This window comes from Trachurus japonicus, chromosome 10, assembly GCF_045865225.1.
Source record: "Trachurus japonicus isolate A0001 chromosome 10, Traja_1.0".
In the NCBI taxonomy this organism is placed as follows: Eukaryota; Metazoa; Chordata; class Actinopteri; order Carangiformes; family Carangidae; genus Trachurus; species Trachurus japonicus.
In genome coordinates, this window is record NC_140916.1 from 17,779,799 (window position 1) to 17,795,047 (window position 15,249).

The 15,249-nt window shown below is 40.1% G+C and overlaps 1 protein-coding gene across 4 annotated transcripts in view; it reads left to right on the forward strand.

The window, feature by feature from the left end:
• The window catches only part of pcdh11 (protocadherin 11), a 128,141-nt gene extending 113,247 nt beyond the window's left edge, over window positions 1–14,894 (forward strand). For 3 of the 4 annotated variants that reach the window (XM_085789692.1, XM_085789695.1, XM_085789693.1), the window contains one exon: window positions 10,497–14,894. In XM_085789692.1, coding sequence (XP_085645818.1) covers window positions 10,497–10,960 — 464 coding nt within the window. In that variant the 3' untranslated portion in view covers window positions 10,961–14,894. The remainder of the gene's footprint in view (window positions 1–10,496) is intronic. The other variant, XM_085789694.1, reaches the window with a different exon arrangement.
• Window positions 14,895–15,249: the final 355 nt, after the last annotated feature.

The following is a 15,249-nucleotide window of genomic DNA, read 5'->3' on the forward strand; positions in this document are numbered from 1 at the left end:
CATCTGCCCTGTACGAGTTGGTTTCTCTTCCCACCCGTAAAACAAACTCTGCCCCTCAGCCCTGAAAGACTTCAGAAGTCACTTCTGCCAGGCCCAACATTTCCGCACCAGTTAATAAAGGGGAAATGAATTGTATCAGTGTTGCTGTCTTTGCTCATAGTGAATAGGAAATTATCATAGAGATGGGTATTGGTGCCTTCACACACTGAATTATATTGAGAGCGAGCCTGTTTTTCTCTCTGTCACACATTCATACTCTCACTTATACACATGCACTAGGGCGTGCACGTGTACACGCAGACACAGTCACTCGAAATAAACGGCAGAGATGCAATTGGCTATAGTGATGTCATTGTAGCTGTGGTGGTGGTGGTGGTGATGAGCCAGGAAGGCCTGGCAATTTTCTCTCACAGTTCTACAAACACCCGGACATGTTAGTGACATTGGGTTGTTTCTTTTTTTTTTGCTAAGTTCCTGTCTCCCCATGCCTTCCCCAGGCTCTGCTAAGACATGTCAACATTAGAGCTGATACTAGACGCCAGGCAGAAGAAATGTGACATACCCTTGCCTCTTTGTGGGTATTTGTCGTGTTAGAGGAGGACGAAACAACTGACACAAAGAGGATGGATCCCTAGGACAAACAATACATACAAGTCTCCTCAGGGCCTGACAGGCGCGCAAAATCAAAGACGTGGGGTGTTAATATCTGATAGTTAGCGCTCTGGGCTAAACAGCATAAAAGACATTGAGGTCAATGGGTTGCTGGCAGTCTCCAGAGCAAAGCAGTTGCCTGGCTATTTTCACCGTCTCTTCCTCTGTGGACTGTTGTAGCCACTGGAGCATTCTCCTCATCATCACAGGCAGAATACAATCAGCGAACCTACTTTTTGCTTTTGCCCTTTTATTTTATTATACCTCTTTTTTTATACTGAGAGTGTTTAGAAGCCAAGGAGGAGCTGTTAGACTTGCCACCCAAGAAATGAAAGCAGTTTTGAAGATGGTGAAATAGGTTTTCAACTCCAAATAGTGAGGAGAACTGGTAACAGTATATTTAGATCAAATCTAAAACAACACCTTACTAAGACAAATATATAATCAAGAGCACTATTATTTTTTAGGAGACAGTTCTAATCATTATTAAACCCTAGAATTCAATATAAATTATGGATGAAATACCTGAAAGACTGCAGACTGAAAATAAACACAAAGTCCTAATTACCCTGAGTTACATTATTATGTCAATGGCACTGAGATATAGAGTGCAATGTCAGTTAAATGTGTTTTCTTTTCTTTTTTTTTAGAGAGAGAGATAGGGTCTGTAATGAACGGTTTGGTCCCGATACCAACAGCAGCAAAATGAATCTGAGTTAAGTGAAGTGGCAAGAGCAGCAGTTATTTTTAAGTATTAAGATTGTTTATCAATACAATTTTTTTTAACATATCTTAAAATATGTTCTAGTCTTTTGTTTTGCTTTTTGCATTATTTATGGACTAAACTTCACACCTTTTTTTCCCAATGTTTCAGTACTTCCTGCCACACTCTCTCACAGTCTATCCCCCTCGTGTGTCTATCTGTATCTGTCGCTTCCTCTGTTGCGAATGCTGGTTCGCTTGACAATGCTTGCTGCTCAACACACCCCAAATAAAGTGCGTAGTGACAGAAACATTAACAGAAGCCACTGAGTACCTCTGTGATTTTAGAGAGAGCATATCTGTCAGCCGGGGCCTGGGGGAGTAAAAGAAAAAAAAAAGCATATATCTGAACTTTCAGCGACGGGTGTTTGGGTGGAGGATTGTGACAAGTCAACATCAAAACAGTAAAAGTAAAGCTGTGATTTATTGAATGTGCTGCTTGTTTCTGCTTTCATGTTTGCCAGTGATACATTATATGACTTTTCTTCTGCTTTCAAGAACATGGCGATGCGGATGAATTAAACATGTTAAGCAGGAACAGGTCTTTCTCTGAAAGCCTTACCCTTTTCATGATAACCCCTTTTTAGACATTCAGTGGACTTATCACAGCGTATAAATAGGACAGAATTCATTATTCAGGGGAGGTTTCAGTGAAAAATTAATAGTTGTCCCCGGAGGAGGGTCTGTGGCACTTTGGAAAAGGAAAACCTTTAAAGTGTACATGCACAGGGGGATCTGCAGAGAGGCTGCCCCTCATATTAAAACCTTTACCATGCTACACTACTCACTGATATTTCAAATATAAGTTTGCTCAGCACTAATGACTGTGACTAATACCGTGTACAGTCTGCATTCAGGTCCTAAGCTTTTCCCCGAAATATTTTGAAAATGGAGGAAGAAAAGGAAGAGAACTGGGACACACATTACACATATTCAAGATTGTCAAGCAGGACAAAACACTGGGACTTGAACTGTGGACATGTGTGGAGAGAGAACTCCTTTTTCATACTCTTCATCGAGTGGTTTCACTCACTGTACAGTAAACACAACCCCTGGAAGAACATACATGGAGAAAAAAAGTATCCGCTAGGTACCCCCCTCTCAGCGCTTTCATATAAGAGATTACAATTTTTACCATGCCCACCATTCACTCATGCACTAAAATCATGCTGCTGCTGGTGCTGAGTGGTTTTCAGCCTGCCAGTTATCCGTTGAAAGATGGGCTTCATGATGCCTTTGTATCCACTTCCTATCTGCCTGGCCATGGAGGCAATAACGGTAATGTATGGCTAAGGGAAAACAGAGCTAATCATCAATGACTGCAAGATATATAGCATATGCAGTGGCACCTTGTTTATTACCCTCTTTTCTCCTCCTGCTGGATCCATCGGCCGTAGCCTACAGACAGGCTGCCAGATCTGGGAGCTTCTTCAATGTTAATTTGATTCATTCTTGTTTTCCATAATAATTGGGGGCAATGGGTCAGCGTGATGAATTTGCTTGTTACATGACACAGGATGCAGCACAGTGGAGGCTGCCGAACAGTTTGTCTCTCTCTCTAGTCTCTCCTCCATCATGTGAAGCAGGGGCCTCGTTTTTTTTTTTTTCCATGTTATTATTATTATTATTAGCCATAATCCGAAAACACTCCTAATGCATCAGGTTTAACTCTCTGACGACTTCCTTATGCTTCAAATTGCCTTCTGATTTGATTTTTATTAGGAAAGCTATGACAGTTATAGGTGACATTTACATTTTTAGACCAAATTCATTCCCTAAAAATCATGATTGTTTATATAGTGTCCCAGGTGGAACAATCCAATCTTCATGTAAATATCAGACAGCTTCTTAAGGTCCCACTTAATCAGCCGATTTTCTTTTCTTTCGTAATCCTTGTAAAATACTTTCATTTCTTTTTTATTCCGTGCTCTTTATTTTCATTTCCCAGGCCCCACATTATCTACACAGTATGGAAATTTTCAGACATCCATCCATGTGCAATGAATTTTAAGGTGGATTCACTTTTTTAAAAATCTCATAAATATACATTTATATATTGCTTCCTTGTCCGTGACAGCACACCTACAGTATATCTACAGTACCGTCCAGCGCCTGCAGACTCGCAAAGAGGAGAATCAATGGCTACCCTCGCATGAGCTTTTCAGATGACAGTATCAGTGTTTGTTGGTTTCCCTCTCTCTCTCTGTGTGCATCTACATGAGCGTGTTTTGTGTTTCTACCCCCCGTAGCAGCTTTGTGCCTCCGCCTCTGTGTGTCATTGTGGTGATGAGCGCTGATTGCAGATTGTTATGGTGTTTGCACCTCTCATCTATCTGGCCCATGCTGGGTATTTGGCCAGGCCTGATTGTGTTGATGGTGACACCGGCACCTTGTCCTCGGGTGGGGAGGCCAAATAGTAGCCCAGACATAATGAAGGAGATGTAATCAACCAATGTCACACACAAAAAGTCAAGTGTCAAGATGAAAGCTGTTTCTCTGTTCTACCTTCCCCACTGCACTCTCTGTTGATGGAAAACACACAATCATGCTTGTTGTTGATGTTGTAAGTTCTTGCTTCTTTGTGAACATTTTATGCTGAGGAGATATGAAATTGAGGTGTGTTTGTTTTCCCCCTCTTTCTCCTCCTGACAACAAAGGTGACTCGAAGATAAAGGAATTTACATTAAATTAAGTCTCGACATTATGTCGGCGTTGTATATTCCCAGTGGAGAAACAGGTGCTTCAACCTACAACATACTTTTAATCAATGGCAACAAAAAGAAAGAAGCAAGTGCTTGGCACTGGGCTGTTCAGGAGATCCTTTCTCTCTTTGTGCACTTTGTCCTCTCTCTGTGCTTTGTTATTTGTTTTGGTGTTCTAATCTCAGCCAAGTCAATAATATTCTTTGTTGTCTGAAATTGTGTGTCGGGAACAAAAAGGCCTCCTCCTTTTGTTGAAAGTACCTGTCTGTGACTTTTCACTCTCTCAGACTCCCAGATAAAGTAATCATTAGATGTTGTTTTCTGCCTGCAATTACTTTCAGTTACAATGGGTCAAACACTAGGAAAGCAAAAGGGGTCGAGAGCAGACAAGGCTAGATGGATTACAGCAGAGAAACTGTATAGGTCCCACAAGTGCTGATAAATACGTATGTGGCTCGGAGACTCACTGTTGTCAGCAGCGTCTCAGTAAATGCATCAAAAGTAATTAGTCTAGAGTATATATGGACAACCTCGCTCCCCTCTTATCTGCGTCACATTGTCTCCTTTAAAAAGGGCCATTCATTACATCTGGCACTATTTGTTTTAAAAAGTAAAAAAGGGGAGCAACGGCTCTGCCATTTCTTACATCTGACTTTTTATCGCTGCTACACAGAATTACCCTGAAATTTATGTTTCAGTGGAAAAATCCACTATGTCATTATTGTAAGTAATTCATTACTATTCACTGGCATGCAGTCCTTTATGTCGTCACTCAATAGGTTGGCCAGGAGCTCAAAACAGGCTCTATAGAGATATTTCTATTGTTTCATTCCCCATTCTATGATAAAATCATGTTAATAAAATTCTACGGTAGTCCTTGACAAGCTGTCAACCTCAGCACAGTTCCTTATAGATCTTAATACATGTCAGGCTCCTACATGGCACCGCTGACCTCTAAGGCATAGCAGGTCTCTGCCTTCCAAAGAGCATGCCAAGTTTTTATTGCTACAATGGAATATTTACTTCCTCCTCCACGCCCTTGTCAGCGGTGACAATGACAGCTCTTATTGCCTTCGCCAGGGATTATACTGTACCTCTTTCTGATAAAAGTAAAGAAAACCAAATAGCATTTGAGGCTGACGTGCAGAGAAAAGTTAATTTTCAGAGTCATTGCCATAGAGACAGATTTTCTTTTTTCTTTTTTTCTTTTTTTAATCCAAGAAAAGTCACAGACCTTGTCTCCGAGCCTGCATCTTACTTCATTGTTAAAGTACTGTAATGTATATGCAGGAACTATAACTATGGCACATACTTTTTTCCTTTGCTCAACCTCTGAAGCCTCTGCCGCAAATGCAGAACATATACACCACCTCATTCTCATCTTATTGCGTGCACAGACTGGATTCAATTTAAGCATAATTTTTTTATGTAGAAGACATCCTGCAGAGACAGTATCTCAAAGATCATGTTGTGGTTTAAAGTTCACTGTGACCTAACCATGATGCACTCTCGCTCCATACGGTTCAGCAGACAAAAGGTTTCAACCTGCTTTTCTCACGTGTCACCACTGAAAGTCACACCACACGGCACATCAAAAAATGGCGCTAAATTTCTACCTGGCGCAATAAAAAGTGAAACGCCTGTATGTGACGACTTGGGAGTGAGACTGCCCTCAAGTGGGCTGTCTTGTCTTTGTAATTCTCTGAAAGTGACACATACATTTCTCCTTCAGTTGATGACTGCCAGAGCTGTGATGAAAGTAATGGCATCTCTCTTTTCAGTGCAACAACAAGAGGTCCTAATAGCACTATTATTATTAATGACCATTCATTTGCTTATCCAGATTGTACATTTGGAGTGGGTATGGGCCAAGTGAAGAGATAAAGTCTTGGTTATTATAAACCCAATTATTTCTACTGAAATTCTATTTGTTTGAAAGAATCCTCAACAGTCCTGTGTTTCAGTCTTTTGGTTTCCCTCCAGACACAGAGAGAGACACATACTCATCTCCCTTCTGTGACTCTTCCTCTCTCCATTCCAGCCTCATCTCATCTCCTATCACACAAGAACATTTAAAATGATGATAACATTTTTGCACTTGTCATACTACTTGTAGTCATTTAGGATGGTTGATGAAAGACAAGGTTTCTATTTTAAACATCTTATATATTTTGATTTTATTTTCCGGCACCATTAAACCTGCTGGTCCCATAGAAAGGCCATATTTACATTCTAGATTGTGTTTGAACTTTGTGAATGTTGTGTATCTACTTAAAGAGGTACTAGAAAACAGAAAGCAAGTAAGACAACCCTTTCCAGGTCTTTGCAGTGAAGATGGAGTGAAACAATGTTGCACAGCGACAGTCCATGTATCAAAACCTTAGACAACAAGTGTTCAGTTCAATAGATAACCATGTAAGAAGAAAATGTGACACATAAAACTAATAAGTGTAATTAAAATGTGGCTATGATCGAGCATGCTCATAGGAGAGTTGTGCACACAACATGATACAGATTTCATAGGACAGTACATGAGTTTGATGCATGGAAGGTTGCAGGCTAAAAAATTGAAAAGACAGCACCAATCAACAGTGTAGGATGAGTCAGGGGCCTAGTCCACCTTCCTGATGGCTGTTTGAGGAATTTATTGTCCTAGATGCATGCAATTATCCTTTTAATTAGCAATAATGAGTTTATGCATGCTGAAATAATGAGTTGAATCGTGATATGTGTGCAGACCTTAATGTGAAGCTCATCAAGATGTAACTAGCTCTGTCAGTAAATATCATCAACTGTCATGTTAAATATCTCATAGTGTTCTGTGAAAACCCCCGATCAGCTGGCTATTATGCATCCTAGCTTTGTGTGTGCATGTATGTGTGTGTGTGTCTCTGCCTGTCAGAACCTGTATTTGCTTTAGTGGATTTCATGGCCATCAGAGAAAAAAATAAGTGAGATTGGATTGAATGCGTACCAGTATAATAAAAGAGGCAAAATAGAATGCGTAAACACAAAATGTGTAATCCCTCATTCACCACTGTTGTAGAAAATTGCACTAGAAGCACTTGCGTGTCATGCACGGGGAGGGCTGATTGTTTTAAATTAGAACATGAATTTGTTTTCTTCGCTGGTTGAGTACTTTAAAAAGAAAAACATGATTATCGATGAATTACCTGCACGCCAACCAACAGGAATATTACAAAATGTGTTTGAAAGTAAGATGAGCAAAAGTACACTAGAACACAATCCAATACAATATACTTGCAATTTTAGACAGAGTTAATCTTAAGACTGGCTCAGGAAGGCTTTTATCCAGCTTTTAGGCTCAAGTCCGTGGTGATGTACTGGACTGCAATGGATTGAAAGATGTTTATCTGATGCTGCTGTTCAACACATACCCCCGCACCCACTCACCCTTCCTGCTTGCAACAGCACATACTAAAGTCATAAAAAAACTGAAACGTCTCAGGAAAAAAAATATATGTCTTATAAAGTTTCTAAGGACAACTGAGCTGAAATGGATTGCAAAATATTGCATTTGAGTTGTCATGTCTGACCCCCTTATACTTCCAAAAGTTAAAAGATTTAATTTGACAGGGAAGCATCTGCACTGTATCAACCTCAGTACTGCAGTATTTTCATTTACTTTAAGAAAACACTTGTTTGAAATGCTTTTCATTGCCGTCCAGCACTCTCATTCCTCCCTCGTACATGTGTTCAATGTTTATACAAGCTGTAATGTTTGACCGCATGAATGGAAGGTCAGCTGAAGGTGGATGCAGCGGTGTTCGATCAGCGGCTGGCCAAAGGATGTGTTGATGTTGCAGAACACGACTGCTGTAGGCTACCACCGGTATTGACCTTGTGTATGACCATAACATTGACTAGAATCCTAGAACTGTGGCACAGCGGGGTGTCTAAGAAAAACACAACAAGAGCACGGATAATAGATTACCTCACGACAGAGCAGCCAAACTAACCTGCAGGCTGTTTTGAATCAGAACATGAATTGAATACCACTTCATTTCTGGAGTCAAATGAAGTCAGTCATCGCAGGTGACTGTAGCCGAACTTGTATAAGATCTCCAGTCAACTCGACTGAGCAACTTAACCGGTTTTACACTTTTGTTCCAGCCGCATCACCACTTCTCAGCGAAGATGAATCATCTCAAATGAGAACAGTTGGTCTGATCTCAGTCGTGCTGTCTATTACGCCCCATTGTTTGCCATTATCCCCACTTGTCTGCCATTCAAATTTCCTTGAAGGCAACGTAGAAAAGAATGTTCACAGCATCAGTGATGTGTGATTCCTCCCGAAAGCTCTGCGGGGTACAGTTGTTTCCCCTGAATACAAAAGACGGCGGCATCACAAGCAGGCTGCGGCATACCTCTGGCTGACGAAAGCAGCCAGAGCTGTCAGCGACATCACTCACGCCGTGCTTTCACCCTCCCAAACCCGCCACCACCTTTCCAAACTATCCCCCTGGAATAGAAAATAGTACAGGCCCATGTCTTCTTGGAGAGGCTGGATGTGAAATATTGCATACAAAATTCGGAGGCGCTGAAGACTGTTGACACAGAACCGCTGCAAGTTCAAGCTGTGTGAAGTCATGGAGCCTCAGACTACCTTTCAGTCGTAAAGTACGCTACGTTAAAGACAGCTGTACAACTGAACTGATCATTTAAAGTTGGAGGAGGAGGGTATAAGCCTGGCAAAGGCTTGTGTTGGTACCTAGAAGCATATTTATTTGTGCATGCTTGAGGAATAAGACATTTATGCTAATAGCATTACCTCATCAAAAGCAGCAATACCCTGAAAAGACATCACCACTAGCAGAAAACACTCAGAGAGAGATTGAGTCAGGGCACGGCCGAGACTTGGCTTGGCCCTTTTGTGCTAGCTCAGAGAATGAGAAAGCAGCATCCATTTTTGCCTTAATGAAGTTAGTGACCCTCTGAAAGGTGACACATTTACCGCCCAGGGGATTTATACACTCCTGCTCCAAGGCTCCAGTTCAATATGGAGAGGACAGATTTGACTCCACGTGGGCACTCCAAATATATCCTCACAATTTATATCAGGCGATTCACTTTCAGACACTGCTCTCATAATTAAAGTTGACGCTATGCTATTCAATCTGCAGCAGCACAGAAAAAAAAGTGTGTTCACTGGCCCGTTATGCACCAATCTAGATAGTTTTGGGAGGCTCGAGTGGTATCACTAATGTAGACTTATAAGAATATTAATTTTCATTTTGCCATACAACAATAAACAGGGTGGCAAGAAGATTTGCCGATGTCTGTGGAGTAGAATTACACAGAGCATGCAGAACTTGTATGCATGAAGGAAATAGTCGTCCCAGTGTGCTAGGGTCTAAGACCACTTAATTATTTATAGCATTCTTACTTATGCAAATATGCTAAATAATTTCTACATGACAGCTTGAAGCTGAAGCCTAGAGGAGCGATGTTATGTTTGAATGAGGACCCCTCTTTCCTTTGTATGGCCTAGGAAACATAACACCGCAGGCTCCTGGTTGCCTTGGTGCATACTGTTTTACATTCTAATTATCTGGCTTGACAGGCTTTATTGCTGAGGCTCAATGCTGAGGCCTCATCCCAGACTCATTCCACATGTGATGTCAGTGGCGGGATAATGAGATAAGATAGTTTGAGTGTTTAGCCTTGCCCAGTCGCCTCCTCGTTCAGTTTTCTTTCTTTTTTCCCCCCTTCCGTTCAATGCATGCAAACCTAAATGCTGGCACAATTAGCTGTGTATATTAATTATACCTAAATATGCTAAAGATGCTCACAGGATCCTGGCATAATGTCATCTTCCCCCCCATCTCTTACTATTAGATTTTTCTTATTTGACCAAATACATTGTGGAATCTGAAAGATCAAAAGGATTTAAGGTATGCCACATTGACAGTGACTAAAATAAACAATGCTTTGTTAAGATGTTCATTAAATATTTAATACGGTAAAGCCAATCCGAGACACAAACAGCAAGACATTTTTTTCTAACTCTAATTAAGCTACAGGGAATTCATTGCATATTGTAGGTAAACAGACGGAGTCACGGGAATACCAATGGAAATTAAATGCTCTGCTGGTGTTTTTCTCATTACAAGATGAAATGAAACATTTATCACTGACTTTCATTTCACTAAAAGGCTGACATTTTGTGGGTCAACCACTGATAAGACGACAACTGTCTTCTGTTTACATAATGATTCATGAGTTCATTTAGCACTTGTGGTATATTTCTACAACACCCTGGTAAAACCATGGCATTTCAGCTGCACCCTCTGTAAGTTCTGACCTGATGGATTAACTGTGTTGTTTTCTTCTTTTTCCTCTTTCTCTCTGTTTCTAAAGCCATCGAGGTGAACCTGCAGAAAGCCTTGGCCGAGGCCTCTGAGACCTGTACCCAGGAGTGTCTGATACTGGGCCACTCCGACAGCTGCTGGATGCCCCCAGCCCTGGCCCAGTTCCAGAGTCCTGGCAGCAACAGCCCCACCTCCACCCCTACTACCACTGCCATCACCGGTACCCTCCCCTCCTTTGGCTTCCAGCAGAGCTGTGCCCGGGGAGCCAAAGCTAACATGGGAGGCATGGGGCTCATGGATGGCCGCCATACCCTGGGCAGATCTGTGCCCAAAAAGGATGAACTAGACAAAGGGATCAACCGACCACAGTTCTACAACACCCTGGATAGACACTGCAGTAGTAAGAAGGAGGACCCTGTCAAGGTCATCCCCCTGGCGAGCTTTTCCTCCCCCGGGCAGCAGACGCCCACCAGCATGGGCAGCAGCTCTTTCTTACATGAGCACCAGTTGTAAGAGTAAAAGACAGATCTTCAATGGCCTGTCGTACATGTGACTCCATCCACTGATGGCGTTCTGTCAGTGACTTGTGATTAGTATGTATGCGTACGAATGGAGGTATGCATAATTTGAATAACTTTGACCAGCTCCAGCTCAGTTTTACTAATGAAGACATCTAAAACATGGATTCGATCATGATGATGTTGTTGTCAGACAAAATCATATGGGATCAGTCTGACATCTTAAGCATTTTAAAGGAAATGTAAGTCTTAACACAGCAGACCCATGTAGAATAAATAAAAGGTAGTTCTATACCAAAGTAGTTCCATCACAGGAAAAAAAAAAAAAAGAAGATCATTTTTTCTTTCAGTTTGGTGATGTTTGCTTAGTGATAAGAAAGGGCAATGTATGCTTTAAGCTCCTTGAGCTCAGCTTAGTGAAACTGTGCCCTAAAAGACCATTTCCTTGCACAGAAACAAATGCAAATACAGTTCTTTGTGTGGAGTGAGCTAAATTGGGCTAAATGTTAATTATGAGCTCTGGGTGGATGGTGTTTCTGTTCAAGTTCTAGTGAAGTATTGCTCTGTAAAACACGCAGCACAAACTCCTTTGGTGGTGGAAGATGTTTCTTTTGTCTTGCCTGAACGTGTTTCAGAAGTCTATTTTGGTCAGGGGACTGCAGAAGGATAAAAAAAAAAGTCTACTAAACATAACTAGGCCAATGGTAGACAGCACCGGTAATCTTTTGCATTCTACATTTTCACAGTGGACCTGCTCACAAAATATAATGGAGGAAAAAAAACAAACTCCTGCCCATACACACACACATACACATATGCCTAGGATGATCTCCATGGTGGTTGTGACATCTCTGCCCACTCTAGACAATATTCACTCCTAGCTTTATTTCAGTAGCGTAGCCTTGGAAAGTGCACATAGATGTGCTTTGGAGACATACTCTTTGTTTCCTTCCCTTTGTTTCTATTTCTCATGTTTTGCTCAGAAACTCTCACATAATAACAGCTATGGAGCCAATTATGAAATTCTCAGTCTAATTACTTTGATGTGTGATCTCAGTGTCGACCCTCATTGTGGTTAGTAGGTCCGGAATGGCTCTCTTGGCTAGCCAGTAACATGTACTTTGCATGTTTTAAGGTAATGAAAAAGGTGACAGGTGCTCAGAATTAACAGCTTTACATGCTCCCTGTCTTCCCATACATATACCATTAATAGCAACTCCTATTGCTTGCTATTAATTAGCATTTAGTGTTTTCATACAGTTCGGTTTGGCTGTTTAATCCGTTTTTACTGTGTTGACACCAGAATAATAGACCAGTGCAAGGATTTCTTCAGGGTCCTGAGTCTAGCTGAATTATTGATGTTAATGTTATTTTGCAGTTATCATAAGAATAGGAATTCAAACTATTTGAAAAGACCTTCCTGCAGGCTGCCCCTCACCATGGTCTCATCATACACACACACCACATCACTGCCTGTGTGTGTAAATCGTACTGATGATGATAAGTACTTCAGACTAACTCTGCTGTAACAGATTGGGTGCAGTATAATCTATTGCTACAGCAATAAGTGACTTTGCTGATACCCATTTTTCTCTCCAGTAACATCCAAGCCAGGTGTCTACATCATCAGGTATATGATTCATGCGATTCATTTTGTCGTACCATCTTGCAAATTGGGAACAGGCCTAAATCTATAATGCAATGTGGCATTCTCGTGGGAAGGCGCAAAGCAAATTGTGTTTGCATGCTCTTAGCTACCACACCTATTCTCTCCGATACTTGGGGTCAGGACTTATAAAGAGGATATATCTGAGACTCAGTAAAATGATCACTTAAGGAACAGTGTGTCAAGGACACTGGAAGGGACAATTCAATTTCACCCGAGTCAATTACGAAAATGAATCTAATACAAAACAAGCAACTTAAATAAATCCTCCTACAAACATTTGTTGATGAAAATGTCCCTGTTTGGGAATCCAATTCCAGCTCATTTACTAATACTCAGAGTTTTTTTTTTCCTCCATCATTTTTCATCTTATTTCTTAGGACAGACATGTATCACCAAATGGTATAAACAATGCATATTTAATCAGAAGGAGACATACATGATGTCACATAAAATTGGAATTTTATCAATCTGACAGATGCAAATACAACACTTGTGATATGTGATCAAAAAGTTGCCTCAAATCCTCACAAGTCAGTCTCAGTTTACAATCACTTGAATAAGTAGGGCAAATTAATTCCTGGTTGGATCTTTAAAAAAAACAGAAAAACAGCTATTAGCTTTTAAAGAACATCTCCTATTTGTTAACAGTAAGGAAAAAATGAACATTGTCTGCTGTTGGAGTACTTATAAATATGACAAAGGAAATTGCGCCCTTCCTCAAATCATGGAGGGAGAGATTGTCTATGGACAACGTAAGGGATAATACACTGTCACACTGTAATAAAACTGTGATTGTTTAAACAAATTTCCACAATCACATGTGTACAGGAAGCACAATATTACCTATCTGTAACTCGCACTGTATTTTAACTTACTCTGCCTACATAACCCATACGTACTGTAATGTTGCAGCAGCATAATTGAAAGAGAAGTCTGAGAGGGAACAGTATAATAACTGCATGAATGTACATCTGTAGGATGTTGCTTTTGATACCAACACAAGTTATTTTGCCTACAGTCTGTTTTACCATATGCCCTTTTAGAAGCAAACGTATCAGTGTTTTAAAATTGATTTTATTTTCTGAAAACAGAGAGCATATCATATGAATGTTCGCCAGGTTTTACTTTTATTTTATTTTATTTTATTTTGGATGAGGTTCTGCTGAAAACTGTCCTGTATCAAATGTTTTCATCTTTCACAAAACACAATGAAAAAGACAAAAATGTTAAGAGTGATCACAGGTTATCACTTTGCATGATTCTGCTCTCACTACATAGTTTTCTAATTCCCAATGCCCTGACAATAGAAATAGTAAAGATACTATACTCAACACTGACAAATTTGTTTATTTTCAACAGTTTTCTATTCAAATGTGTGTCATGATTGCCATTGCCAATCTGTGTCATGTTTTGCATGAACTCTGGACTTTCACAAGGTGTATTTGACACTTACCTGTGTAGGTCATGTACCCACCATTACATTCAATGTCAGTATTGATGTTTACTGCTCTACCTGTTTGTCTGTCTTATGGAACAAAGCAAATGTTACACAGTGTACACATTCAAACTTTGTGAAATGTGAGTACCATTTATGCCTCCACGTACACACAAATATCTATCGTTTCAGGTAAACTGGATTTTAAACTGTACATAGCAGTGCCCCTAAGAACCAGTAATAATGGTTACAAACTGGAAAGACACATACAGTAAAGACGAAAAGCTAGAGGAATTACTGGAATTCAAAAAAGGAAAAAAGGAAAGCATTAGAAGGGATGAGATGACAATCTCTGTTGTAATGTAAATGGATACATATGCATAATATTGATGAGAGTGTGTTTGAATGTGTTTATAGGTGATGTTGTATGTTTGTGAGGGGGGAATGTGTGTGTCTCCTTGCATGTATGAATGTGTGTATGTGTGCGTGTGTGTGCACATATGTGTATACTGGCATGCACCTTGCCAGAATATTTTATGTACACAAATGTATCTTGTACAAAAAACTATATCAAAATATGATATAAGACTTAAGTATATGCTTGTAAATTAGTCATCAGTGAGTCAGGTCAAGTTTGCTTTGATAGAAGGCTTCAATGCTTGCCAGCGAATCTGTATTGGTCAGTTAAAGCTATACAGTCTGTGTTGTCATGCCTTTGTAAAATATTCCATTTAAATCTATGAAAAAAAGACCTTCGATATGGTGAAATGATTTTTCTTGTCATTGAATTTTACTTGAGCCATTAAATATTGAGTCCTCAAAGTATATGCTTGTCCTTCACTTTGCACTGTTGTTTGATTAGATTTTTCTGAGAGTATTGTCATGTTGAAGATATACTATGTGACATGAGTGCATACTGTCACCGTATTACAGTATAATAATTGCAATTACAAGGTAATGATATAAGACCCATCAAACTGGATATGGCATTTCACCTTCATAAATTCAGCAAATGAATGTTGCTGGAGATAGAATTTACCCTATGGCATATACGTATATATTTATGGCAAAAGGGGGGAAAAAAATGTAATCCATATTAAGGAAACATATAAATATCATGAAGTAGCTGTCACACTCAACATAACTGCATGTCTCCTCATCAGAGGCAACTGAAAGTTAA